At 32.8% G+C, this 26,815-nt stretch overlaps 2 protein-coding genes across 6 annotated transcripts; one reads left to right on the top strand and one right to left on the bottom strand.

Annotated features, from left to right (window-relative positions):
- Nucleotides 1–1,863: 1,863 nt before the first annotated feature.
- On the bottom strand, nucleotides 1,864–7,569 carry LOC110609781. 2 transcript variants are annotated; one of them, XM_021749577.2, is made up of 6 exons: nucleotides 7,282–7,569; nucleotides 5,770–5,955; nucleotides 5,273–5,349; nucleotides 3,455–5,152; nucleotides 3,211–3,376; nucleotides 1,864–2,813 (listed from the first exon to the last, which is right to left on the bottom strand). In XM_021749577.2, the coding sequence occupies exons 2-6, from the start codon at nucleotides 5,846–5,848 to the stop codon at nucleotides 2,176–2,178; spliced, it is 2,658 nt and encodes an 885-aa protein (XP_021605269.1). In that variant the 5' UTR covers nucleotides 5,849–5,955; nucleotides 7,282–7,569; the 3' UTR covers nucleotides 1,864–2,175. The 2 variants fall into 2 exon arrangements, with proteins under 2 accessions (XP_021605269.1, XP_021605268.1); XM_021749576.2 differs by having other exon boundaries at nucleotides 5,770–5,947.
- A 5,577-nt stretch (nucleotides 7,570–13,146) lies between these two features.
- On the top strand, nucleotides 13,147–24,879 carry LOC110609749 (syntaxin-binding protein 5). 4 transcript variants are annotated; one of them, XM_021749529.2, is made up of 24 exons: nucleotides 13,151–13,441; nucleotides 15,661–15,791; nucleotides 15,966–16,050; nucleotides 16,176–16,229; nucleotides 16,398–16,489; nucleotides 16,574–16,677; nucleotides 17,321–17,393; nucleotides 18,138–18,564; nucleotides 18,814–19,137; nucleotides 19,226–19,429; nucleotides 19,859–19,954; nucleotides 20,071–20,134; nucleotides 20,362–20,489; nucleotides 20,776–21,022; nucleotides 21,174–21,325; nucleotides 21,425–21,549; nucleotides 22,011–22,134; nucleotides 22,218–22,276; nucleotides 22,723–22,819; nucleotides 22,900–23,089; nucleotides 23,391–23,492; nucleotides 23,731–23,846; nucleotides 24,193–24,255; nucleotides 24,574–24,879. In XM_021749529.2, exons 1-24 carry the CDS (start codon nucleotides 13,397–13,399, stop codon nucleotides 24,667–24,669), a joined length of 3,198 nt encoding a protein of 1,065 aa, XP_021605221.1. In that variant the 5' UTR covers nucleotides 13,151–13,396; the 3' UTR covers nucleotides 24,670–24,879. The 4 variants fall into 4 exon arrangements, with proteins under 4 accessions (XP_021605225.1, XP_021605221.1, XP_021605223.1 ...); XM_021749531.2 differs by having other exon boundaries at nucleotides 13,152–13,441; nucleotides 18,171–18,564; XM_021749533.2 differs by lacking the exons at nucleotides 23,391–23,492; nucleotides 23,731–23,846; nucleotides 24,193–24,255; nucleotides 24,574–24,879 and having other exon boundaries at nucleotides 13,147–13,441; nucleotides 22,911–23,067.
- Nucleotides 24,880–26,815: the final 1,936 nt, after the last annotated feature.

Raw genomic sequence — 26,815 nt, 5'->3', positions numbered from 1 at the left:
TATTAGTGTTAATTTCTATTTATTTTATTTGTAATTTGAATAGGGTTAGGTAGGGGCATGTGCAACTTCACCATCAGCAATTTCCATTTGGGGTCAAAGATGTAAGGTAACAACTAATGCACTTAGCATTTTATTTCAACCCTTATGTTGATTTCAAAAGAATTGAAAGTTATGTAATTAGTTTACAATTTTTACATATAAAACTAATGAAACTTTTCTCGCACTTGTCGATCATGTTTTTTTAAAAAAACTACTAAGTTATTTTTTTTTCTATTTAAAGATATTTCTAAATAAAAATTTTAATTTATTTATTTTTTAGTTAAGTTGAATTAATTAAAACTTTTTATATAAATTTAAATAAAAGATTGAGAATGAGCTGAACTAAATTTATTTGAAAAGTATAAGCTGAAGCTCAATATTAATTTAATGAAAAATCGGTTAGAATATAAATTAATGTAACAAGCGATAGTAATTAAAATCTTAGAAGTTTGGATAACTTCACTTTGATTCAATTTTTGTTTATAACTTTTCTTTAAAAATCAAATTAAATAAATCAATTATTTACCCATTTCAAATTTATTTATTTAATAAATTACTTTCCAATTCAAAACAAATGTTCCCTTTTATCTTTCATTATATAATCTACGACATTCATAATTTATTTAATATTTAAAAAAAATTATTTTTTAAAGAGTTTTAAAAGGAAAAAGTAATTTTTAAATTTTTAGAAAATTTATTAATTCACTGATATTTTAAAATCATTCAATTATAATATTTTTTATTTTATAAAATCAAATTCTTTAATTATTTTATTAAAATAAAACAGCTGATTAATTTAATTTTACAAAATATAATATCATTTAATTAAGTTTCACTTTAAAAAAGTTTATGAAAATTTATAATATAATATTTTAATACGGATCAATTAATTTTAAATTTTATAAAAAAATTTAGACCGAATTTAATTTTTGAGTTCGTCTATAATAATTTTAATTTTTTATATTTTTGAGTATTAAAATTTTTTATTATTATAAATTGTAGATGGTTTGTCATACTTTTTAATTTTTAAAAATTTAATAAAAAAATTTAAAAATTAAATTTTTTAAATTTTATCTTAATTAAATAATATTAATTAAAATTTTTAATAGTCATGTTTCATATTTACAACGTATTATATTATTTTACTTGAAAAAAAAAAAGAAAAAGAAGAATTTGAGTTGAAAGTGCTATGATTAATTTTAGGAAAACTTAGAAGTTAATTAAGTAATCAATCACGGCACTAATTGTGAAGTTGGTGCAAACTTAGGCAGCAATTCAAAGCCCAAATCCAAGTTAGTTGCTGAAAAACCAACGGCAATTTTTTCAAATTTTTGTTTATTAAAAAAAATTAATAAAAAAATGCAACAACGTGGAATGTGGGGCCAAATGAACCTGCCACAAATTGTTATTTTCTGGTATAACTTTGCCACCTTGCTGTGTTTAATGATTGCGAATCAACTCATGATAGGCCCCCCTTTGATTCGTTTTGGCTGCAAACTCAACAGCCCACTCGTGAGCCATTCTGATTCATGAGGCTTCGTTGAATGCTCTCAATTGCTCATCCTGCTCACGTTCAAAATTTTGCAGTTTGCTATAAATTAGCCCACTACCCAGTTCTTCACAAATCCTCTACACCTTCATTAAGAGCTAAATTATTTACTATTCCCTAAATTATTTATTAGTTAATTATGATGGATCTCATCTTTAATTTAAATTGACAAAAATTTTAAAATGGTTGAATATGGGTAAGAATTTCGAAAAAGTATTTCTGGTAAAAAGAAAAACGATACAATTTTAACTCATGTACAGATATGAACTCACCTCTATATCAAACACCCAAGGAAAAGTACTTTCATTTATATATACGTGACGTGAAATCTCCTATTCCAGCAGCAAGAAAACATTGTCATCCCCAAATTAGGACACAGCCACGAAAATCATTCGTATTGCTGGCTTGTGGAACCTTGTGCTAACATAAACGTCTGTTTTCACAGACCATCGAATGATTTTCATGGCTGACTTAGCTTGAAGATGTACTCTCACTCACCAATGACTCATCATTTCGTGTCTGTATCATCTAACAAGTGACCTGCTGATCATCCGTCATATGTACAAAATGTCCTAATTCAAACACAATTACAAATGAATATCATTCACAATTTCCTTTATTAGATCTCCCAAAATCATCCATTCCATCTCTCCTCCTAGAGAATTTACCTCGTCCTTCATCAAGCTCAGCCATGGAGTGGATTGCAGATTCCTGGTCATCAAACTATCCAGTGAATGGTAAGATTTGTCATCTGGGGGATATAAATATACGCGGATAGTCTTCCATACAGAATCCAATAGTTTCCTTCCACGTAGAGGTCTCAACATGGAGGAACTTATGGTCTTATTTGTGAATCTAGACATGGCCTCAGACGGTCTAAGTACAGTTGACAGTACTTCATTGATTAGATCATATAGCATTTTGTGATCTACCATCTTCTCATTGTCTTCTCTATTGCCATTTTGATTATTATCCTTGGCCAATTTTTTACAAGTTTCTTCAACTTTTTCAAACACCGAGTTGCTGATAGGCTTTGCAAGTGGATCCCATCTGGAGAAAAATTTATCGCATGATCCCTCATACAGTCCAGAAGCAACAAGCAAATCCCTTAAGTAAGCTGCCACATTATCATCCAAATCAACCATTGTGCACTCACTAGGCTCTTGTTCAATTGTTGAGTCTTCTGCTTCATTAGATTTGAGTTGACTTAGTTGCCTCTGCAGCTCTGCATAATCATCAAATAGAAAAGCTATCAGCAAAAATAAGTTACCTTTCAGCTTTGCAATTTCACTGAGTTGCAAATCAAATGTCTTGATTTTTTTAAGTAAGTGTCATATCGATACTCGGTGACTCAGTCTGCAGGATCTTACAAGTTACAAATAAACAAATTACAAGAACTTTGATCAAGTCCATATAGAATGACAAGCAACTAATACTCTACAGAATGATACTGAGGCATAACATGAGCATAAAACGACACGAAACAATGTAAACTTTGAGAAAGACGGAAAAGTTCACCTAAAAATTTATAATAGTTTGCAAAATAAACACAGAAGACACGGAGTTAAATAACTTCATGCATAGACGATGAATTGAAAGGAAGAAATCACTTGTTGCTATACCATTAAGATTAGAGCTGATCTCTAAAACCTGTGGTGCAGTACTTTCTTCCCCTGGAGTGACATCAGGTGTTGATACTGGGCTGAGATAATCCACTGGTATCCAGGACTCTTCTTGAGCACTGCTGCAGACAGACGCAGGGCTTGGAGGTACCTCGGTTGAGTTCTCCTAAGAGCAGACAATTAAAGATGAGTCAATTGGACAACTAGTGGAGATAGAAGATAATGAAATAATAATTGAACGTACCATTATCTGTCTTTTGCCAAAGTTCCTAACAACTGTTGGTCCGCTCATTATATCCTTTACAACATCCTGTTCAGAATCATGTGATTCAACCACTGGTTGAAGCTTTTTGCCAAATAGCCTTCCCTTAAGTGCGAAACTGTACCTGAAATTGGAAACCTTTTCTTTGATATTAAATCTTTCTTTGTTCTGTTTTTTCAACTCCGTTGTCACATTATCAATGGATTCATGCTTCCTCCTGATATGAGCACCTGTTAAAATGTGGCGGTCCTCAAGGAGAAGCTTACCAAAGGATGTTCCTGATACAGGAGCTGATAAAGACCTAATTAGGTTCCTAGGAGACGATTGTGTATGAAGCACTCCATCATCATCCGCATGCCTGAAAGCTCTAGCTTGCATTTCTTGATCGTCTTTCACAATTTCCCAGTGGCTAGGCAAAATTCCAGCTTGTGAGGTATATCTCACTTCTTGTAGTCTGATTTTCTCATCATCTAAGAGAGTTGATCCAGAGCTTCCATTAACAACTAAAGGAACATCAAAAGAATGTGTTCCTCTCTTGAGTACATTCCTCAGTTTCTCTGACAAGAATCTCCTAGTATCCCTGTTGATGAACTCAGGAGAATTAGGCCCATTGAACTGAATCTCATTTCTATATGATCGTGTTGATTCTGATCGAAGCAGATTGATTCCAAGGTCTTGCATAACATTATCTTTGACATGTTTTGCTAAATGCCGAGCAATTTGCTTTGTATTTGATGGCTTTTCATTAAAGGGGGTCTCAACTCCACTTCCTCTAACAACAGAACCCCTTTTAACTGTTTTTCCTTGCAGTTCACATTTCAGCCTTTCCTTCACCTCCTCAAGGAACTCTTCTATACTACCTCTGTCATCCAAAGTCCCGGAGGAACTAGTCCAACATTCTTCATGGTCCCAAATTCTATCAGGACCAGGCTTCAGGACTACTATCCTTGTGGGGGCAGAAGATGCATCCATTTTCTGATCATAATGTATCGAGTTCTTGTAGTTTCTATGTACACTTTTGTTTCTTGAAGAAAATGATTCCTTCTGTTCGGCTGGAAAGATTTCCAACTGATGCAAGTTAGCTGTTTCCAGCGACCTTGCTTTTAACACAGGACCCTCTACAGGCTTTTCACTTGTTGACATTACAGAATTTGCATCAACTAACATTTTATACTTGTTGATGTTCTCTCGGGCAAGCAACTGACCAGGATCGCTGCCAGGTTCAACGAACTTCGAACATTCCTTAAACCTGGCAGCTTGCCATGCTTCAAATTCTTTTTTGAACTTCTGTAGTTCCTCCTCTTGAGGATGTTCTCGAGGCCTTGGTTTTCCTAACTTCTGGCCATTACTCCAGCTGTCAACATATCGTTCTTCACTATGGTGAAGTGAATCAATTTCCATATGCCTGGAGGAATTTGAATTGGAAGAGAAATGATCGACCGAGCTCCTTTCGTTTTTCTCCCTTCTCAAGTGCTTAGTTACGATGCCACCATTCTTTTTATCAACTGGCTGTACTACATATTCCGTATCTACTGGTAACACATCGATACCCATCAGCCGGGCCACAATGCTTGGTGCATTTTGCCTGGTGTTAGGTTGTTTGGAAATTTCCTCATTAATCAACCTCTTCATTGAAGCTTCAATTGGATAACAGCTCTTTTCGGACCAGTCTTCTTCAACCTGATGAGTGTAATGCAAATTTTTTTGCTAAGTTTATATGAATACATAACAAAGAGAATAAATGTAAATATAAAGGAAAAAGAACTAATGAGATTTCAGTATGTGATTCAGGATAAATACCAGCATATCTCCAGCAGCACAACAGCTATGAGAAGTTTCCACTTGCATCTCCAAGCTATTTCGAGGAGCTTCTAATCCTGCAGAGAAGTTCAGTGTGCATTACTTATCAAGATGGTTAGAAAAATAAATTTAGTTAGCATAATTGTATTGGAATCAGCAAATTGCAGATTAAAAAAGCCCATAATTGTCTTGGTAGGCATCTTGTCCATTATGGGGGTAGTCCTTAGTTAATCCAAGACAATCAATTAAATTTTCAGTTTACTGCATACAGAACCAACTTTGCATTTGCCATCATTTAACTGACTCTACTATTGATAAATTAGTCGAAATTCTTTGTATCAACGTAGTAAACATCCAGAGTATGCCTAGATTTCATGGATCATGACATGACAACCCCGAAACCACTAAACAAAAGATCATCAATCTTATGTTCTCTTATAATTCAGAACTGAAAGGTAGTTAACAAAGTGTGGAGCTCAGTTCCCTTCATGCATTACCTTCCACATGTTTTTTACGTGCAAGAACTTTCCTGGCCATGCTGCCTTTGAAGTCAAAGAAATGAAAAAGTCCGCCCATGCGGCTAAATGGTCTACCAAAATTCTGTCACTTCCTCAGCTATGCATCTGCTTCACCCCATTAAAATTCAAAAGTAACAGCCACGGACTTTATCATAATCTGCAGCGCTAACAACAAATTTATCCCAATATCAGAAGTAGAAGAAATAAAATGGAATTCTGATTTTTTGGCTAGTTTGTAATAAAATCAACCGGGGAAATCCACTCGACTAAGACCAATTGACCAATCTGCAAATATTATTGGTTACAAGGCTCACAAAAGATCAAGAGCAAAGGCTTTTAACAACTTGATGCACGGACTTCAGTGTAACAATAAAATTACTCCACCTTTGACTTGGAGTTGGGGGTCACTGGTTCAAACAACGGACACAGCCTCTCTACTTTGTAGAGGTAAAGCTGTGTATATCAAATCTTCCCAAAGCCTGCAAATGTGAGATGCTTTGTTCCTGTGTCGCTTAATGCGTACCTATTTTAGGTTTAGTTTTCTTCTTGATATGGACCAAATGCAGAAATTAAGAAAACAGAGAGAGAAGAAGAAACCCAGAGAACTTAGAGGATTTATTCATAAGTTCAAGAATGGGAGTTCTTGATTACATTTGCAACTCATACAGCCTGCCTACTGGACTTGTAACTTCCTTCCCTAAAACACGCTAAGCCCTACATGTGTCTCTTACACACATACACTTCCTAACAACTCAGCTAGAGGTCGCACACAGTTCCTCTGCATTGTTTAATTTCTTAAAACATATCGCATCACTCTTTCGCCATGTGGAAATTGATAGAGTTTCGCCATAAAATTTGGGAAAATAAGAATTAGCGGCACACCCTCAAACTAGAAAATTCTGATGTTTAAAGAATAAGGAAAAACTTGAAGGATGGCAGCAAACGTTGGGTTTCAAATTTCAAGCAAATTCCAAGCGGACATTCGTTGGAAACCAATTTTTCTTCGAACATCATTATGAGAGAACTTCACACCACAAAAAGATCCAGAAAGAACTTCATACAATCAAAAAGCTCAACTCAATATGAATTCTCCATGAAGAAGCAGGACGTATACAGACACATGATCTCAAAACAAAACTATGAAAATAAAACAAAGCAAACTCATTGCATTCCATATAATGCCCCATCAAAAAACAGAGCAAAATTACTCTGTTTTGCAAGCAGAAAGAGAAAACAGTGGAATTCTTAATTTTTCTAATCGAGAAAAAGAAGAAAACCAGACTTAACTGAGCCTGACACAACTGAAAATGGCTCAGTTGCAGTGACTTTCAGTTATTACCTTCACAGTTTCATAAGAAAAAAGCAACCGACATGAAAGCACAGAAATTTGAAACATTCATTTTCCATTTCCTTTTCCTGCAGCTACTCTTACAGCATCCAAACAATCAGTACCAAAATACCAAAACAAAAGATAATCATTTTCCAGTGTACCTTTGAGAGAAATGGCAACACCCCAAATGGAGTCTCATGAAGAAAGTGCAGAAACTCCAGGTAAAAACCCGTCCTTGAACTGGAAATAAACGAAGTGAAGAGGCAGAGGAACTTGGTCAAGGAAAAGGAACAGAGGGGTGGAGAGTTTGAAAAAGAATAAAAAAGTGAAAATTTTTGTGTGATGCAGAAGCCCATAAGAAGATAATAATTGAAGAATTAAGAATAGGGACGATGATGATGACACAGGGAGAAGGCAATTGCCAGGAATAAGTGGCCGGAAAGCGAACCTTCAATATGATATTTTTACTTTATTCTGTAATTATATCTCAGTTTCCTATATTATTATTATTATTATTATTGAAACATTTATTTGCATGCCCCAATGTTTACTGTGTAATTATTAGGTTAGATCACACAACTACACAACCTTGACTTTGTAGGTGGCTTAAGCAAAACGCCTTAATCTTCTACATAGACGTCAATGATGATGCTAGTTTAGTACATCAAAAATTCTCGGAAATTCGATCGTTTAGTTTATTTACATCCATCAATAATAATAATAATAATAATAATATGTAAAAGAACTTTTAAAAAATGCTTGAAAATTTGATAAAAGGTGATGGTAAATTTAATAAAATAAACTACCAGCACGAATTGAAAAGGAAAGAAAATGATTAAAAAAAGCAGTTGTATTGCAGTAACTAACAGCTCGTGGACAGTTGCTTATGCGCACGACTCCTCCATTTGGCGCCCCGTTATACGGGCATGAAAAAGCCTCTTATCTCACGGCCTGGTTGATTTATTTATTTATTGATAAGTGCACCTGTTTTATGTTACGTGTACTCGTCCGTCTGCATTGCGGATCCAAAGTGCGATAAGGAGGCATGGCACATGAAAATTTTTAAATTATTTAGGTATATTTAAATAATTTTTTTAATTTTAATTAAATAAAAAATTATTATTAAATTTTTACATAATTTATTAGTAATTTATATTTAAAAATTATATTATTAATCTATATTAAATATTTATATTTTTAATCATATAATTTTAAATATGTATTATTTAATATCTACTTTAATAAATAAATTCACTAATAATTTTTTAATAAATTATTAAATAATTTAATTTTATAAAAAATAAAAATATTTTTATTTATGTAATTTTAATATAAAAACAAACTAATAAATTTTTAAAATTTAAAAATTTAATAATTATTCTCTCATTCATAAAATTGCAATACTAATATTATTTTTATAATAATAAATTATTTCATTCTATTTCAATTCAAAAAATTTACTTTTAATTTTGAATATTTCAACTATACTAATATTTTTTCTTTTTAAAAATATTTATAACCTAAGTTATTCATATTTATTTTTTATAATCACTTTTAAATAATAATCAATCATATTTATTTTTATTTATATAATTAAAATTATATATTAGAATATTTAAATTTATAAAAAAATAAATTTTAATTTTTTTAAAAAAAAATATTATGAGTAATAGTTGGATTATTTAATATTTTTATAAATTATTTAGATATAAAAAAATAAATCTAAAAAAATGAGTTTAATAAATTATGAATTGAATTAATTTTTTTAAAAAAATAAATTATTAAATAATATTTATGTGGGTAATAGGTTAAACTATTCAAAGATTAAATGAAAAAATTCATTCAACTTGTAAAATTTTATCTATGTAATTTTTTTAATTATTTTGATTCTCAACTTAAAATTTTTATTTTTAATATTTATATTAATAAAAAAATTAAAATTAATAAAATTGAAAATTTTATTAAAAAAAAATTGAATCTGACTTAAATTTGTGTTCTTGTCGACATGTGTATCCTCTGAAAGCCACATAGAATGTCTCAGAAATTACTTTTCTTTTTGGAAGCCGCTGATTTTGGCGGATTTTATCAAATTATAACAATTAATCAAACCAATCCATATTAACTATTTAATTTATAATGTATAAATATGATAACAGCCAGCTATTGCTGTTGTTTGAAATCAGCTGCCTTCCTTCATGAGACAGACATTCTTATAAAAATAGATTCTTTTATTCCATAGCCTTAAACAAATCTTTCCATTTTCAACCAAATGCTTGACTTTTCTGCTTTTTGATATTGTTGATACTTGCAAGAAAAACACATCTGTATAGTTAGATCTTATTTATAAGATTAACTATTTTATTTGTCTATTGTTGATTTTTTAAAAAAATAATAATATTTTTATTCAATTGGCATTAAAGTAACATGCACATCTTAATTACCTTTTACTTTTTTTGATTCAATAATTACAATCAATTATTAATAGATGTTGTAGATGTTAGTCATCATCATTTAGTAGTTCCAAAAATAAACAATCAATATTAATTATAATACTAAACTATTTAACAACATGGGTAAGAGTCAAAACTCTCATAATAATAAAATTAAAATAATTAAACAAGTGAATTAATAGCTCCAAAGATGATTAAGGATGGCCCAAAGACTATCCCAATCCACATGGTAGGCTTCCACAGTGTTTCTAAGATTGGGTCACTTGAGTTGTTAAAAGCAAGGTTCCCCATAAAAGGCAAAGAAAAGACAAGAAAAGGCAAAGCGATGATACAACTCATGAAGATGAAGCACGTACATGGATGATATACAAGCTTTAGTTGTAAAGCGACTCTTTATTTAATGAAGGATAAGCATGTGGTTGATTCCTTGATGATAACAAGAGGAACTGCAAACTGGAGAAGTAAATAGAATGATTATAGCATTTTGATGATGATGATGATGATGATGGAGTAGCAAGACCCGGTGGAGGTGCTGGGCCTCACCCAGTTGCTATTGGGGACCAAAATGTTGCCAACTTTTCACTAGCACCACGTGGTTGGGAATTGGGAGTTGGGACAAGGTTTGGTTGGTAAAGTTGCAATCTATCAATTTATTTTGGGGCGGCTGAGACCCTGTTAGGGAGCCTACTGGACCAGCTCTTTCTGACTCAAGTTTTGTAGGGGAATAATAAAACCTTGAGCTACAATGTTTTGTGACCCTGGGCTAGTACATTCCATATCATGCTATTGTCTAGGTCTCTACGTCTATCAGTAGGCACCAAATGCCAGAAGAATAAGGTTGCAGCCGCAATGGGCGATGCGTTTGCAGAGGATTCGTCTTTGAAGGACTTGTAAAATTAATGTACTATGAAAATTTTGATGTGGGTGACTTCTCTTTACATCACAGAGTGAAGTTTTACTGATTTAAGGTATAGAAAAAGAAGTGACTATGGGTGGCCACCGGATCACTCCGGGCTGATTCCTAATAAAAAGAAAGATTTTGGTTTGAAATTAGGTAACTTGAAATTAAATAATAGTTTCATTCAGTTTTTTTATTTGAATTTTAATTTATTTCTATTCTAATCAAATTTAATAATTAATTTACTTAAACATTTTTTAATAGAGATAATGTAACACGAGCCGTTTATTCTCTATTACATGCAAACCCCTAGCAAGTGAGAAAGGTAACCAACTTTTAGATTTAGCGTTGAATACCTCATCCAGTTTGGAGGATGGAGTATGGCTGACCTTCAAGGCTGTATGGAAGCAGAATGAGCTTTGTCTGTGTCTCTTTCATGTTGCTGTGAACTGTAGTGTTTATGGGCTTGAAGCTTGAGGTTGTTACTGGCTTTAATGGGTTGTATGATTTGTTGGTTTTAGACTAGCTTTTTCCTCTAAACAGTAGCCATGGTTTTTGATGCAGAATTGAGTATCCACTATTATTTTCTGTTGATGCTTATATTTTTCAAGGAATGAAGAAGCTTTGTTCTGGCCTATACTTCTTGTTTGAATTGGGGTTTGTTTGGCCTTCAAGTTTCTTTGAGTTTTAAATTCGAGATTATAAACTCCTATTTTTCTTTTTCTTTTTTTATTAATGTAATCGCCCTACTTTTAACAAAAAGAAAAATATATACTTAATTTTACTTGATTGAGTGGCTAAGGCTATATACAATTTACATAAAGTCTTTAAGTTCAAGTCCTCACTCCCATCTTCTGCGATGTACCACTTAAAACAACCTTCCTTCTAAATAAATATATTACTTTTTTTTAAAAAATCAAAATCATATCTTACCTGGAAAGTGTCCTTCCAAACATATTGTAATAGCCTTCTGAGGGCCTTTAGATTCTTGTGGGTCGAAACTATCCGCAACACCAAACGAGCTCAAAATTGAATAAAAAGGCGAGATTGATCCCCTGCAAAAGAAGCCCATGATGCAACCCGGCCCATCTATAGTTAGTCGCACACTATTGAACAACGTATTTTAATTAATTTTAGCAATATGTTATTGATATGATTTCTTTGTTTTATTTTACTTTGTTTTTAATAATAATAATAATAATTTCAATCAATTTTTTTCAATATTCATTCATATTATTGTTAATTTCGTCATATTAAATCTTAAAATTATAAACATATGTTGAATAATACAAGATGTTTGTAGAATATTTATTTACAAAACATATTTGGATAATGAATTATAAATGCATTTCTTTAATCTCTATTTTATATTTTAAAGTTTATAATTATAGTGAGAGGCGGCCGCTTCCATCTTTTAAGAAAAAACTTGTATTGCTGGTAATGGTAATGGTAATGGTAATGGTGGTGGATTGATGTGGCATATGCAATCTCAAGCGATTAGTAACTACTTTAATTGTTGTTAATAGGAGTTAATATCTTGTTAATTATCTATATTTTTAATTGAATTTAAATTTTTTTATTTCTAACAATTTCTTATTATTTTTATAGAATAAAATAAAGTGGAAAAAATAAAGAATATTGAAAGAGATAATAGTTTGATCAATACAAATAAGATTTAGGTGATTAATTTAAATTATTAAATAATTTTTCAACTAGCTACATAAATTATTTACAAACTATTTTTCCATTTGAAACAAGACACTATATTATTTATTCCTTTAAAATAATCCATTTTAAATAAAAGAATTTAAATAAATTATTTTTATTAAAAAATAAAATTATAAATAATTTTATTTATTCATTCTAAATAATATAATTGATAAAGAAAAATTTTATTAAATTTAAATTTTATAAAATTTAAAATTTCAAAGAGATAGAATGTGAAATAATATGAAAAGAGTGGAAATTCAACTTCACCTTTCCCTTTGTAATTAAAAATTTTATAAAAATTTAATTCAATTAATTTTTTTAATATTTTTTTTATTTTGAAACTTAAAATTTTGAATAATTTTATAAAAATTTAAATTTCTTATTATAAAATGAGCCATATCAAACAAACAATAAAATTTAAGCGGATATTATCACAATGAAGCTGATATTACCTCTTTAATGGATCAATTCGTCACAAATGTGTTGGTTGATTTATACCTAAAAAAAGAATTAATAAAATTTGAAAGAAAAAAGAAAGTAAATATTTGAAAAGGCAAATTTAACAATCTTGTCTAATGAAAAAACTACTGTAAAACCGCAAACAAAGAAAAGAACCAAACTGCTTTCGGTTTCGCCACATATCTCCCCAAATATCGTGGCCAATCATGGTAGACCCCGCCTGGATTTGAATTGCCACGTTTCAACGTCATATTTGTCCAAGTGGAAACCAGTTAGCGAGAGCCCAGGAAGCTATGTATATAATTGCTCGTTCAGTAGCATTTCTCCATCAACTGTGATTTCCTAAAGCAGCAGGCACAGGGCGTCGGTCCAAACAATGAAATCAGAGTCGCGCAACGTGTCGTTATTTAACCTGTCCGAGAAGGTCATGGTCATAGGGTATTCAAATAAAAATATAATAAATGGCTTTAATTGCGTTTTCCTTTGCCTCTTTTGTCGTATTTAAAATCATACCCATATTAGTCAAAACTATTTCTCCTCTCCAGCCAGCAAAGCAATCTCTTGATTGGATCACCTGACCACCGTTACGTGATCGAACAAAAGCCTACTTAAACCGTCCCTACACTCACTACCTACTCCATAACGATCAGCCACTTCACCTTCATCCTCTTTCTTCTCTCTGTATCGTCGTCTCTTGCAGCGGGTTTGCTTTCGGCGGTGAATCCAAACTTCATCGGTGGTTTCTGGAAGAGGATTGGTATGTTTGTGAAGAAGCTCGTGGAGAAGGCTTCGAGTTCGAAGAAGGTAACTGATGAACATGATCTATCTATTTCTTTCTTTGAATTGGAAATGCATCGATTGCTTCGGATCTCTGCGAAGTTGCATTCTCCTCTGATCTGAAATCTGATTTCTGTTTTGTTTTCAGTTCTTTGATCTTTTCTCTCTTTCGTTGATTTTGATGCTTATATGCTTGGCTAAGGATTTTCTTTTTGGTAATAGCTTAGTTTTGTGATTATGCCTTTAGCACTATGAATTGGTTTTCTTCTCTCTGATATAGTTTTGTGTGACGATGCATTTGTTTTAAATTTTGCAAATCCAATCGACCTTGGCATCTCAATTTTCTTGTCTTTCTGAATGATGATTTCAAACTGAAGCTTGAGTGTGCCTTCTTTTTCCTCTTTCATTTTCACCTTATTTCCTCCTGAGCTAGATTTTTTCAATTCTAACATGGCTAGAACTGAAAGAAAAGAAAAATAGCAAATAACCGTCATGAATATGGACATTTAGTTCAGATTTAGTAATTCGCTGAGCTGGAAGATACTAGATATTTATTTCACTTTTATTTCTCAGCAATGTAGCAATGGCATCCTATTATGTTGCCTTCAATGGCAGAATGCAGCTTAAACTCATGCTCTTACTACCTGATTTTTCCATTAGAAAAAAGAAAAAAAAAAGGACCTCCGGCTTATAAATTTGCATAATAGGATTTTTTGGGGGGGTTCATGCATAACAGGCATTATCATATTCATGATTAAATTAGTATATATGGAAAATTGTTTTCTAGCGATGAAATTAACTACGCGTAATCAAATATGAAAACAATTTCTTCTAGTTGAAAGTAATAAAGAAAAAGGTATTGCAGTGGATTGGATTTGTATTTTTTTCTTTATAATTTGAGTATTGAGAAAGTCTCTCTTTTAAGTTTTGGGAGTTTCGAGCCTAACGGAGTTACTGTATAATTAAGCTGGTGACTAAGCTCACATCACATCCTTGCATATACGTTCTTTGGCAATTCTCCTCTTAATAGATTTATCCACGCCACATGCGTGAGTGTGCTACAGTACCTTTTTTTTTTTTTGTCAATAGTACTACAGTACTTGGCCCTCTTTTTTAATGGGCCATGCATGTTAATCTAAGAATTTCTCTACAGATAGGGATAGGTGGCAAGTTATCCAAACCTTGGATCCCCTTTTATTATCTTTAATAAAAGTTACACGTCAACTCAATTAAAACTTGCAAAATAAAGGGGGACTGTCTTATCATAACAAAAAATTAAAACTGAATCTAACGGTCGAGCCTCTAAGGAAAGGAAAAGAAATTAGTCTTAACCTCAGATAATGCAATTAGTGGTCATAGTGTCGGTCGGTTAGTCAACAAAGACAAACAGTATTTTATTTTCTTATATATATTAAATGATACAAAAAATTAACCTTTAACATACTGTATTAACTTATCTTTCAGAAACAGAAGTTAAAAAAAATAGAAACTCATTTCTTAATCATGAAATAGATAATTGTTTGTTCTTGTAACTGTTAATTAGAATTTCGATTAGAGGGCTTAGATTAATTTTTATTGAGATTTACATGAAAGCTTTATTAAATAAAGAAATCTACTTTTACTGTATATGATTGACAATTTGTTATTATTAATTTATTGTAGAATACGTGTGAACACAGAAGTTGGGATCTTAATTAGCTTAATTTATTGACTAAACCCAGTCACCAGATTATGTTATATTTTACAAATACATGTGAATGGCGGTGGTATTCTTATTTCAAGGATATAGTATGAGCCCATGAAAGCTAATTCATGTTACTGAGACACCCGGGTCCACTGCCAATGCCCCTGGCGGAAGGGTCCCAAGTCAAGTCTCAATTGTCCATCAGATTTTATTAATTGTTTTAATGGTCAGTTCTCTCAATAAGTTCTTCATTGGGAAAAAAAGCAAAAAAGTGTAGCAATCGGGTCATGATATATCCTCTTTTCGGGTTTCCTGTTAACTTTTTAAATCCCAGTTAAAAAAAAGCACTACCAGGGATCCTATGTAAGAATTATACAACACAAAGCCTAGGAACAAGCAACGTCATGTACATCCAAATGAGGATTGCTGTTAGATGCCTTATTATTTTACTAGTTTATTTTAAACCACTTTTTATTCTCAAATAGTAGCTTTCTCATAAGAAATTTAGAGCTATCAAACAAAAATGTGACTTTGACATTGATTTTTTGGCGTTTTATCTTAGCCTGCGGGGAACTTGGAAGGTATAAAACCCAGTGACGTAGACCCCCGCCTGGCGTTCCATTATGGGATACCATCGAGAGGAAACATGTTGGCTTATGACTCCGTTCAAAAGATTCTTGCTATTTCTACCCGGTTAGTCTCCTGTAGTCAGCTCAAATTTAACGCATTCTTTCTCGCTTCTTCTATTTGGATATAATAAGGTGTTTTTTTTTTTTTTAATTTGGATATAATAAGTTGATATGTATAATTGATTGGCTTAAACATAAAAACCATGGTTCGGTTAATATCTTCTTTTTGTCCGTTCAGAGATGGAAGAATCAAATTATTTGGGAAAGATAACACTCAACTTTTGCTGGAATGTCCTGAGGCAGTGCCAAGCAAGTTTTTACAGGTTTCATTTGCCTTTTTTTGTTTGCACTTCAGCAATATTTCATACGAAAGCAATCTCAAAAATATAATTTCGTTTAGTCTATTAATAGACTAATATTAGTCCCGATTTGTTATTTGAATTATCAGTTCATTCAGAATAAAGGCGTCCTTCTAAATGTAACTTCCAAGAACCATATTGAGGTATAATTTCTCCAAATTCACTTATTTCCGCTTCTGAAACTTTCCTTACTCATCTCTTTGTTTTCCTTATCTTAGGCGCCTAAGTATGCCAGTCTATTTGTATGTTTATCTTGTGAATTGGATGGTCATTTGGGGGTGTTGATTTTTTAAAGTAAAATTTTCACTTAGGTTTGGGACGTGAACAAGAAGTTGGTGTGTCGTGTGCATGTTTTTAAAGAAGACATTACCTCAGTCGCAGTAATGCAACATTGTCCATACATGTAAGTGTTTCTCAACTTCTTAAGAGGATGAACAAGTTATCTGCTTGAATTCCTTTCATATAATTATAACACATCTACTCGCAGGTATGTTGGAGATTCTGCTGGTAATATATCAGTATTAAGGCTTGATGTAGAAACATGTGATATACAACGAATGCAATACGCTATACCTCTCCCTGCTTCTCATGGTGAGATGAATTCTGGTGACTCCATTTTTTTTTTTTTGCTGTTGCTGGTATTAGTTTTTGTTTCTTTTATTTTATTTTTCTCCACCTTACACAGTTGTCCTCGAGAAAAAGGCCGATGAAGCCTACTATATACCATTAATGTGGTTGTAGAGGTTACTTCCACTGCATGATATATTGCATAAAAGTAGTCAAGGATAGCATATATTTTGAAGTATATAGTCTATTACTGATTTCGATGTTCGACCAATTTTTAATATCCATTTTTGCTGTGAATTTCCAATTGAAACTTGTTGACTATTGTATAATTACTATACTAGACACCTTCTATCTGAAGGGCCTCAGAGAAGGATATCAGATATGAATTGCACAAGATGCTTTTCTAAAACTTGGACATGTTTATCTTATGTTCTCATTTAAACTACTAGGACAAGAAAGAAAAAAATCTTCCAAAGAAGTATATTAACTTCCATGTTCTTTGTCCACAAGCTAAATTTTAAGCGTCAAGGCATATTCCCTATTTGATGTACCGGTTCATTTTTCCAAAGTACCAATTATGTTAGTTTATTTCACTAAGCATGAGAATTATTCTTTCTAAAGCAAACCACCAGCTTTGGTGATTAACTTGATCAATTATTGCATTTAGGGAAGCCAGCTGAAGTTCCTACCGATGCTGCTGTATTGCACATATTACCTCAACCAACAGCTGAAAGCAAGAGGTATTCACATTCCCTTGTTGATTTTGTGCTTAATTGGCCTGATATTCATGGCAGTGATTATCTCTATTTTACCCCTGGCGCTCTATTTTTCAAAAGGGCAATCTCTGTTACAGTTGCCTAACTATCCTAGCAACACATACAACTTTCACCATTTCTTAAAATGGAGAAAAATGCATCTGTCTATGTTGTCTATTGATCTGGCCTTATAGTGAACTCCCAATTAAGAATTATAAGAAAAAATATTTACTACTGGATTTGTAGAATACATGGGAAGGGAAGGTGAGAAGACAAAGATTGAGTTTAACGGCTCTAACTTGCACTCTTTTCTCCACTAAATATCGGAGACCTTTGGATATGGGTCCCCATCGAAAGCAAAATAGTTAATGCAATTTATTCTAATAGTTAATTGTTAGAGCTTATATTTACAAATTTTCTTTTCTCACATATGTGGGAGAACTGCACCAAGCGCTGCAGGGTGTTATATTGAGAAAGGGAATTTTCAGAATGATACAAAGCTATCATCTTTTCCTTTCAAGGTACTTTTATTTCCAGTTTCAACAGATGAAGATTTCGAATAAAAAATGAGGAAAAATACTAAACAGTTATGAACTAGCCTGGACAATTTTGCATGTGTTAGTCTATTAAGCTCTACGGCCCATGTTTGTAGAGGTTCTTGCTGCTTATTTTCCATACTTGATAAATTAACTCGCTTGGTGTATTTTTCTTATATGACATCATTCTCAGAGACATCATTCCTTGTCATTTGGAAAAATTCAGGGTTCTTATAGTATTTAGAGATGGCCTAATCACACTGTGGGAAATTCGAGAAAGCAAAACCATTTTTACAACAGGGGGAAGCTTGTTGCAGTCACAATATAATGAGAACAAGAAAGTAACGTCTGCATGCTGGACTTGTCCTTTTGGAAGTAAAGTTGCTATTGGCTATAGTAATGGTGAGATTTTTATCTGGAGTATTCCTGCTAACCCTAATTCAAGAACTGAAATAGCCTCAGACAGCGGCACTCAAAGTGCTCCTCTCTATAAACTCAATCTGGGATACAAGTCCGACAGAATTCCTATTGCATCACTCAAATGGCTTCAGGCTGATGGGAAGGCAAGTCGACTCTACATTATGGGTGCTTCTGACTCGGCATCTACCAACTTGTTGCAGGTATGGGTTGATTTTCTATTATATCTCATGCCAATGGAGCAAATGTGCTCAACTTTGTTTCAGGTCTCAGTGACTAACTGTCTGTGGTTCTTATATCCTCTGATTCCAAATTGGTTGCTACTGATTTTATTGACAACAATTTATCTTAGTTTTTGGTTGACAAACTTTAGCTTTGCAGTACGTAGTAGATAACAGACATTTTCTTTGCTTTTGAGTTAAAACTACACAAGTTTTATTCTGGTGGGGCAGGTTGTCTTGTTAAATGAGCATACTGAAGCTCCCACAATAAAGTTAGGTCTTCATTTGTCAGAGCCTTGCATTGACATGGAGATCATCTCAAACTCTTTGGATCAAAGCAAACATAAAGAGGATTCTCTTCTCGTCCTTGGAAAATCAGGGCACGTTTATGTGTATGATGATTGTAAGATTGAAAAGTATCTTCTACTAACCCAATCTAGGAGTTCCCCCTCATTGCCAAAGGAGGTCATTGCGAAGATGCCATTTGCTGAGTCAAGCATCACTCTAGCAAAATTCGTCACACAGAACCCTTACATATGGAGTTTTGGGGATGAGGTAACACAATGGTAAAGCTTTAGCATTGAATTGTCTAAATTAATCATGATAGTCTAGTCTGTTGACTACAAATTTTATGGTAATGCAGGATTACCTCATGTTCTCCAAAAACATTCCACCTCTATTTCCTTTTGAAGCAAAAACGAAAGATGGAACTCCCCCAAATCCTGCCTCGTTCAGTGGGTTTGCAAAGATTAAAAACTTGTACATAACTGGACATAGTGATGGAGCCATTAACTTTTGGCAAGCATCTTCTCCATTTTTTATCCCCATTTTATCATTAAAACAACAGGTAAATTTTATAAGCCCTTAGATGTTAACAGTTTCTGAAAGAAATGAGCTCTTAGTTGCTGTTTTCTGCCTTTATTGAGATTGTCTAGGCTTTGTTCCTGCTTCTCAGTAGTTTTTTATTTGGGCTGTAGAAGTTCAGTCTTCTTAACCTAGTTTCTTATTCTTATTCATATTATTATTTAAAAAAAAAAACCTAGGCATTGGCAATGAGATTTAGTCAGGCTTACGGAAATGATCTGAAAGAGATGAAAATTTACTAATTCTTCTTGATATTGATCTTTTTTTTTTCTTCAGTCATTTTTTTTAAGGCAAGCAAACAACATATTTTGGGGAGAGTTTTGTATTTATGACAGGCTTCTACTGTATTTTTCAATTTCCTTTTTTATCCTTACTATATTTACTCTATTTAATAAAAGAAATCTTTGTGCAGAGTGAAGATGATTTTTCTTTAAGCGGTATAGCAATAACGGCCTTGTATTTTGATGGCAATTCGCGGATTCTTATTTCAGGGGACCAGAGTGGAATGGTGAGATGTTATTTTCATTGGATTTTACAAATATCACAACGTAATTTATACATTTTTCACTTGCAATTTTGTTTTTCTAGAATGATCTAGTATTTTACTGTATATGTTATCTGCAGGTTCGCATTTTTAAGTTTAAACCTGAGCCATATGCCACAGAGAACAGTTTTATGTCCTTCCAAGGTACTTCTGAACACATACATGATCCAAGTAAACTATTAAGTGTTTGATGTCTATTGCATTTTGCTTTTTAACCTTGAGACCATCATGAATTGTGCATGTCAGTCATGCAATACCAGATTGAGTTATGACACTTAACCATGTGGAGGTAGCTTGAGTTCTTTCATCTGCATCTGTCATATAGTGATATTTGTGTGACTATCAGCATTTATGCATGCCTCTCTTTCCAGGAAGTTCCAAGAGAGGAAACCAGCACATCATCCAGAGTCTCAAACTTGTGAAGGTGAATGGTTCTGTACTTTCAATGAGCATCAGCCACAACTCAGAACATCTTGCAGTCGGGTCTGATCAAGGATATGTAAGCCTTTTCTCCTTTCCTGTTCTATAGTTCCTTTCTGCGTTTATCAATCAAATACTGATTTAGGCTCAGGGGAATGCACGAAGTTACATATTCTAAATTGTTGAATGTGAAACATTATTGATAATAGTCTAAGAATAAATTTTAATAGAAGGTAATCATATTTGATCTTTTCTTTATGTCCAAAACATCATTTAACAGCTGAAAATTGGGAGATAAATCTGTCTTGTCCAACTTGTGTCCTGAGCACCTAATTGTGGTTCAAACTGTTGTAATGAATGTACAGGTTTCACTAATTGATCTAAAAGGACCGACACTGCTGTATCAAAAGCATATTGCCAGTGAAATTTCCACAGGAATCATCTCTTTGCAGTTTGAGACTTGCAGTCTGCAAGGCTTTGAGAAGAATGTTTTAGTGGTTGCCACAAAGGATTCATCAGTTTTGGCTGTTGATGTCAATACTGGAAACATGCTGAGCACTAGCACAGTGCATCCTAATAAACCATCTAAAGCTTTATTCATGCAAATTTTGGGTAGGCACTAGCTTTTTCTTTTATATTTAGTACAGTAGTCAATGCATGTATGTGGGAAACCTAAAAGATGGTCTCTTGAGGGATTACTCGATCTATTTTTGGTGCCATCTAAGAATTGGACTAAAAGAATTACCGATTCATTATTTTACAGACAAGCAAGCTGTGTTAGCTGGAGGATCAAATGTGCCAAATGATTCAGATCTGAGCAAAGGGAATCCTGTTGAGGATTCACTGAAGCAGTCTTCTCTACTGATATGTTCTGAGAAAGCAGTGTATGTCTATTCACTAAACCATATTGTTCAGGTAAACACTGTTGCATTCATTTAATAAATGAAATTTTAGGGAACAACTTCAGCTGATATCCCATTCTTTTTGTTCTTCTCCTCTTTTATTTTTTATCAGGGGGTCAAGAAGGTTTACTACAAAAAGAAGTTTCATTCCTCTTTATGTTGTTGGGCTTCAATATTCTGTTGTGCATCAGATGTTGGCCTTGTGCTCCTTTTCACTACTGGAAAAATTGAAATAAGGTGGCGATTTTCTCAGTTTATTCTTTAGTTTCCATCACTATAGTATTGAAAATATAGTGGGACATGACGATGTTCATTCCAATTAATAACATTGACCTTCAGAATACACATGGGACCACTTCAATATTAACGTTCTTTTTAATTGGAAAAGCAAATATGATCTACTTTGACATGTCTAATTCAGGTCAAGCAACAACACTTCGATCTCTCTCTCCCTTTTTTTTTGGTATTTTTTTAAAAGAAAAGGTAATGGCTGTATGGTAATTATGGTATAGAGTACTTTAACGTCTTTTGAAAGAAAATTTGAGCCTTCAACCGAAGAACAAGCAAAATATGCGTCACAATTGCAACATTCTCTGAACTTTTAACAGTTTTATTTGCTTATTTGCGTGTGGCATACAGCCAAATATACTCAGAAGTGATCTAATGCAAGTCATCCTATGAATTGTTTGAATTTCAAGGTCTTTGCCAGATTTATCATTAATAAGGGAATCCTCAATAAGAGGTTTCACTTATGCTTCACCAAAGCTGAACTCCTTATCAGATAGTTCAATATGTTGTTCACAGGATGGAGAAATTGTTATGGTACAGCAGCCTAATTTTCTCCTTCAAATTGTTGCTTAAGAAGAGAAACATTCATACGAACACTGTAATATCTTCTCTTGCAGGTGAATGGTGATCAAGAAATGTTTTTAGTATCAGTTTTGCTTCAAAAGGACCAATTCAGGTATATACATTTACTTGAGATTATTTTGTCATCGTTCCTGTTGTGGAAGCAGAAGATCATGTCTTTAATCCATAGCTACTGAGAGAGAGAGATTAAAAAGATCTTTTACAATCATTTTATTAATTTCTGTATAAGGCCAATGAACTTTTACCAGCTGATTTTCTAACAAAATATATGAACAACACAAATGAACGAAAATCTGAACTAGGGAACGATAATTCTGGGCATTAACTAGTTTGTGCACTTTGGAGTCTTAATTTGGAGGTGGTCCCAATAGTTGTACTTGCTGTAAGAGAAGTTTAGGTTTTGTTATTTTGTTCATTATGGAAATACACTCTTTCTCACTGAAATTGAAATTCAAATCATATTGAATTACTTCAGGAAAATGCGTTTTCGATGAAGTCCTTCAAGCATGCTTGTTTTTTGACCTTTCACATTACTTTTAGGTTTTTGGACAGTGTCAGCCAAGTCTACAGAAAAGATCTAATGCCATCACAAGAAGGGCTTGCCTCTGGAGCTATGGCTCAAAAGGAAAAGAAAAAGGTACATTGTGGCTTGTAGCTACACATTTTTATTTGTGCCTCGATAGTTGGGTAGTTATGGTTTCTTGCTTGGTGTGCTAGGGTATTTTTAGCTCTGTGATTAAGGATATCAAAGGAAGTAAACCGAAGCAAGTTTCTGAGGTGGAAACAGAAGATACAAGAGAAAGTATAGAAGAACTTTCGATGATCTTGTCAACAGCTAACTTTGCATGTAACGCAGAAAATAGCAATAGCATTGCCATAGAGGCAGATGAGAATGACTTAGACATAGGTATGTATGTTCTTTATGTATATCATATGCAAATATATTTTCCCATGGATTTCATTGTAATTTGACAATTGATGACATCTGTAAATGAGTTAACAGAACATTAGTTATGCTGACGCTGGCAGTCGGGAAGTTCATATTTGAAGTTATATTAAAATTGTCAAAGTTCACTCTCAAGTCTCACTCTAATTTCTCCTTTGTTTTAGTTTCTTCTGTACTTAATGCATTTTCTGCAAATTTTCAATAATCAATCATATGGTCTTTTTTTTTTTTATTTTTTATTTTTTATTTGTGGCCTGTAAAGATGATATTGACCTTGATGATCATGAAGAGAGGCCCAAGGATCAGAACATTTTGGCTGCTCTTAATAAGCAGAAATTGGCAAGCAAATTTCAGGCTTTTAAAGGTCAGTTATTCACAGTAAGATTATATTCATTCTTTTTGTGCAACCCAATAAAATTCTTTGATTTACCTTGGAAGGGTATTTAAGCTTTTAAAACTAGAAAAATGCTTATGAACTAGTTGAGGAAGAAGCTTAGGTAAAGTAGGGTTGAGAAGATACAATTGGTTTTCTTCTATATGGCTTGAAGTTGCTGAATATAACATTCAACTAGACTTTCTAATTCATTTAAAATTTGTTTTAGGGAAAATAAAGCAGATGAAGGTTAAGAATGACAAAATTGTCAAGGAAGAGGAACAGGATGAAAAGGCTGGTGCCATTGATCAAATCAAGAAGAAATATGGGTTTTCTTCATCTGGCGTAAGTATCATTTATGCTTGTTTTTGCTACCACAATAGAGAATTTCTCTGGTGCAAGAATCGCTCTGCATTGATCAACATATGCCATAATGTTGTTGGTTATCCAGACTGTCCTGCTATGCAATATACTATGATTTCTTAAAAATTCAGAGACCGAATCTTTGCTGGAAATGTCAGTAAACTATTTGCCACAAAAGAAATATCAGCCTACTCGGTAGGATTCAAGCTCAGCAGTAAACATAGGCTTCCACTGTATGCACTTGCATGATGTTCTTGTGTTCAGGAGCACACCTCTTCTCTCTTTTAACAAGTCTACAGTAGCATCACTCTTTTATCGTTGGCTGCAGGAGACAAATGCTGCTGCTAAAATGGCTGAAAACAAGTTACACGAGAACATAAGGAAGTTGCAGGTATCCTCTAGAAGTTACCTTTTTCTATTTCTCATATGATCTCCGCCTTCTCCGGATATGTAAAATTTGCGAACATGTCAGGATGTCCTAGATATACTGGTCTTGGATCTTAAGGTTATGGAAACTTGGGTTTTCTATGCTACTGGCTGCCACTTTGCAGGGCAGCATAGATTGGCAACGATTTTCATTTTAATGATCACAATTTGCTTATCCCTAAATTCCTTGTGGTACCAAATTATAGAGGATAATAAGAATCCAGGTTTCATTTTGTTGCTTTACTACCTTGTTATTTGTCAACTCAACTGCTTAATTTGACAGGGGATCAATCAAAGAACTGCAGAGATGCAAGACACAGCTAAGTCATTCTCTGCCATGGCTAGAGAGTTACTTCGAACTGCAGAGAAGGATAAATGAAGCTCATGACCCTGTGGATTCAGTGTATATGAAAAAATAATAATGCCACATTCATTTTTCGGTTTTTTTTACTTTTTTGTTTATAATTTTTTGTTAGTTCTTTTGCTCCGATATTCATTATGATTGATTTGTAGTTATAGGGCTTGATTTCAAGATATTAGTGTATAGTATTTTCAATTATGGATCGATTTAATTTATAATTTTTTGTTAGTTTTTTTGCTCGAATATTCGTTATGATTGATTTGTAGTTATAGGACTTGATTTCAAAAGGTTAGTTTGATTGAATTTTAATAAAATGAATTTGAATAGTTATAATTTAATTTAGGATGTAGATTTAAAAAATAATATAGGATTCGAATTGGATTCGAGTTTTATTTATAGATATTAATTGTTTGAACTAATTTATATAAATAATTAATTTAATATAAAAATATATATTTTATAATAATGTTCATAAATTTTTTATATATTTTCATTTAAAAATTAAAATTTTAATATTTTTTAAAAATATTAAAATTTTTAAATGAAAATTATTAATAAAAAATATTTTTTATACAAATTATTAATTAAAATATATAAAATCAAATGTGTTTAATTTTATTCGAATAATAATAATTGATTTTGAATATTTTAAATTAAATTTTAATAGAATTTAGAATAAATTTAAATATTATTAATATATTTAAATAATTTAATTTTTACGGTTATTTTATCCATTTATATTCCTAATAATAATATAAGTGAGATGTTATGTCATATTTATTTTTATCTTTTACCTTCGACATTATTTCATATTTTTTGATAATCACATGATTTTTTTCAATGCTAAACCTCTCTAAAATTTGATTTGAGGGAAATAATCATTGCATATATTATTAACTGGTAAGCAAAGTCATAAGGACGATCTGCATCTTCCTTCATTTACTACACAGTAATCTTTGCTATATTTCCTTATTCTTTAAAAGCACAGTGGAAGGAATAACGCAAGCCAGAATTACCCGTCAAACTACATTATAGCAAAGCAGTTACAAGGAGAGAATCATATTTGTGGTCCCTTTCTGTAAATAAATTACAAGAAGCCGCTTGAGAAAAATATCACCTCCCTATACATTTGTTCTACAACCCCTCCAACTAAACTTTCAAGTTCTGAATGGATGCGACATTCCGTGCTTCCCTAGTGAATCTACCAATTGGTTATACAATCCTAAAAGGCCAATTGAATTAATACTCATTTTAATTCATTTGAATTTGCGTTAAAGAGCAATTAATAATTCTAATAAATTTCAAGCTAAATCCGTCACTCCATATGGAATGACATTTGCTTGATCAGGTAATACTTATATACCTGTCTCATAAATTATATTATCTTTTTTTTTTTGGTGCTGACAATAATTTTTGATCGTTCATGCACTTAACAGCCCTTTCAGAATATGAAGAGCTTTTCCCAGACACAGCGTGGGCTGGAAATTCTGAGCACAATGATGCTAGTGGATGGATTTGGACACTTGAAGTTGGGCCCGTAGTTTGAAATCCAAAAAGCAAAATTAGGTGCGTCTGTTCTAATCTTGCTTCAAGCTTCAACAGATGATGATCATAGGAAGCTCTCTCCTCCCCTTTACCGAAAAAAGCAAAAGGACAAGTCTGCTAGAAGACGAAAGACTGCAGAGTGAAAATCAAATCCAACGGTCCGAGCTCTTAAAACGAGGTAGTCCAATGGCATTATTGTAGATATTGGCATGTGACTTTTGCTATTCCTAACTTAATTTTGCCACTTCTCAGACATGCGGGGGCTGGGTCGTTGGTAAGGCTTTCGTGAGCATTTTGTTGTTTTCTATTTTCAGTTTTGACCCAAACGCCCCTTCCTTCAAATTCGGGTGTATTTGTGGCAGAATAGGTATTTTTTTAACTTATGGGGGAGTAAAATCCAAAGGAGCAGACTCATAGTTAGCGTGTAATAACATATAAGGAAATGTTAAAATCCTCGGATTCTCTACTGCAGCGCCTTATAAAAGCTAACTCAAACCAACCCACTCTTGTCCTTTTATTAGAATAAGAAAATTCAAATAATATTCTCACATTTAATTCTCAAAATATAAGTGGGCACATCACAATTACCAAATGTGATTCTATTTTTTATTATTTTTTA

This window comes from Manihot esculenta, chromosome 2 (genome assembly GCF_001659605.2).
Source record: "Manihot esculenta cultivar AM560-2 chromosome 2, M.esculenta_v8, whole genome shotgun sequence".
Lineage (NCBI taxonomy): Eukaryota > Viridiplantae > Streptophyta > Magnoliopsida > Malpighiales > Euphorbiaceae > Manihot > Manihot esculenta.
This window is presented reverse-complemented; position numbering and strand designations above follow the sequence as displayed.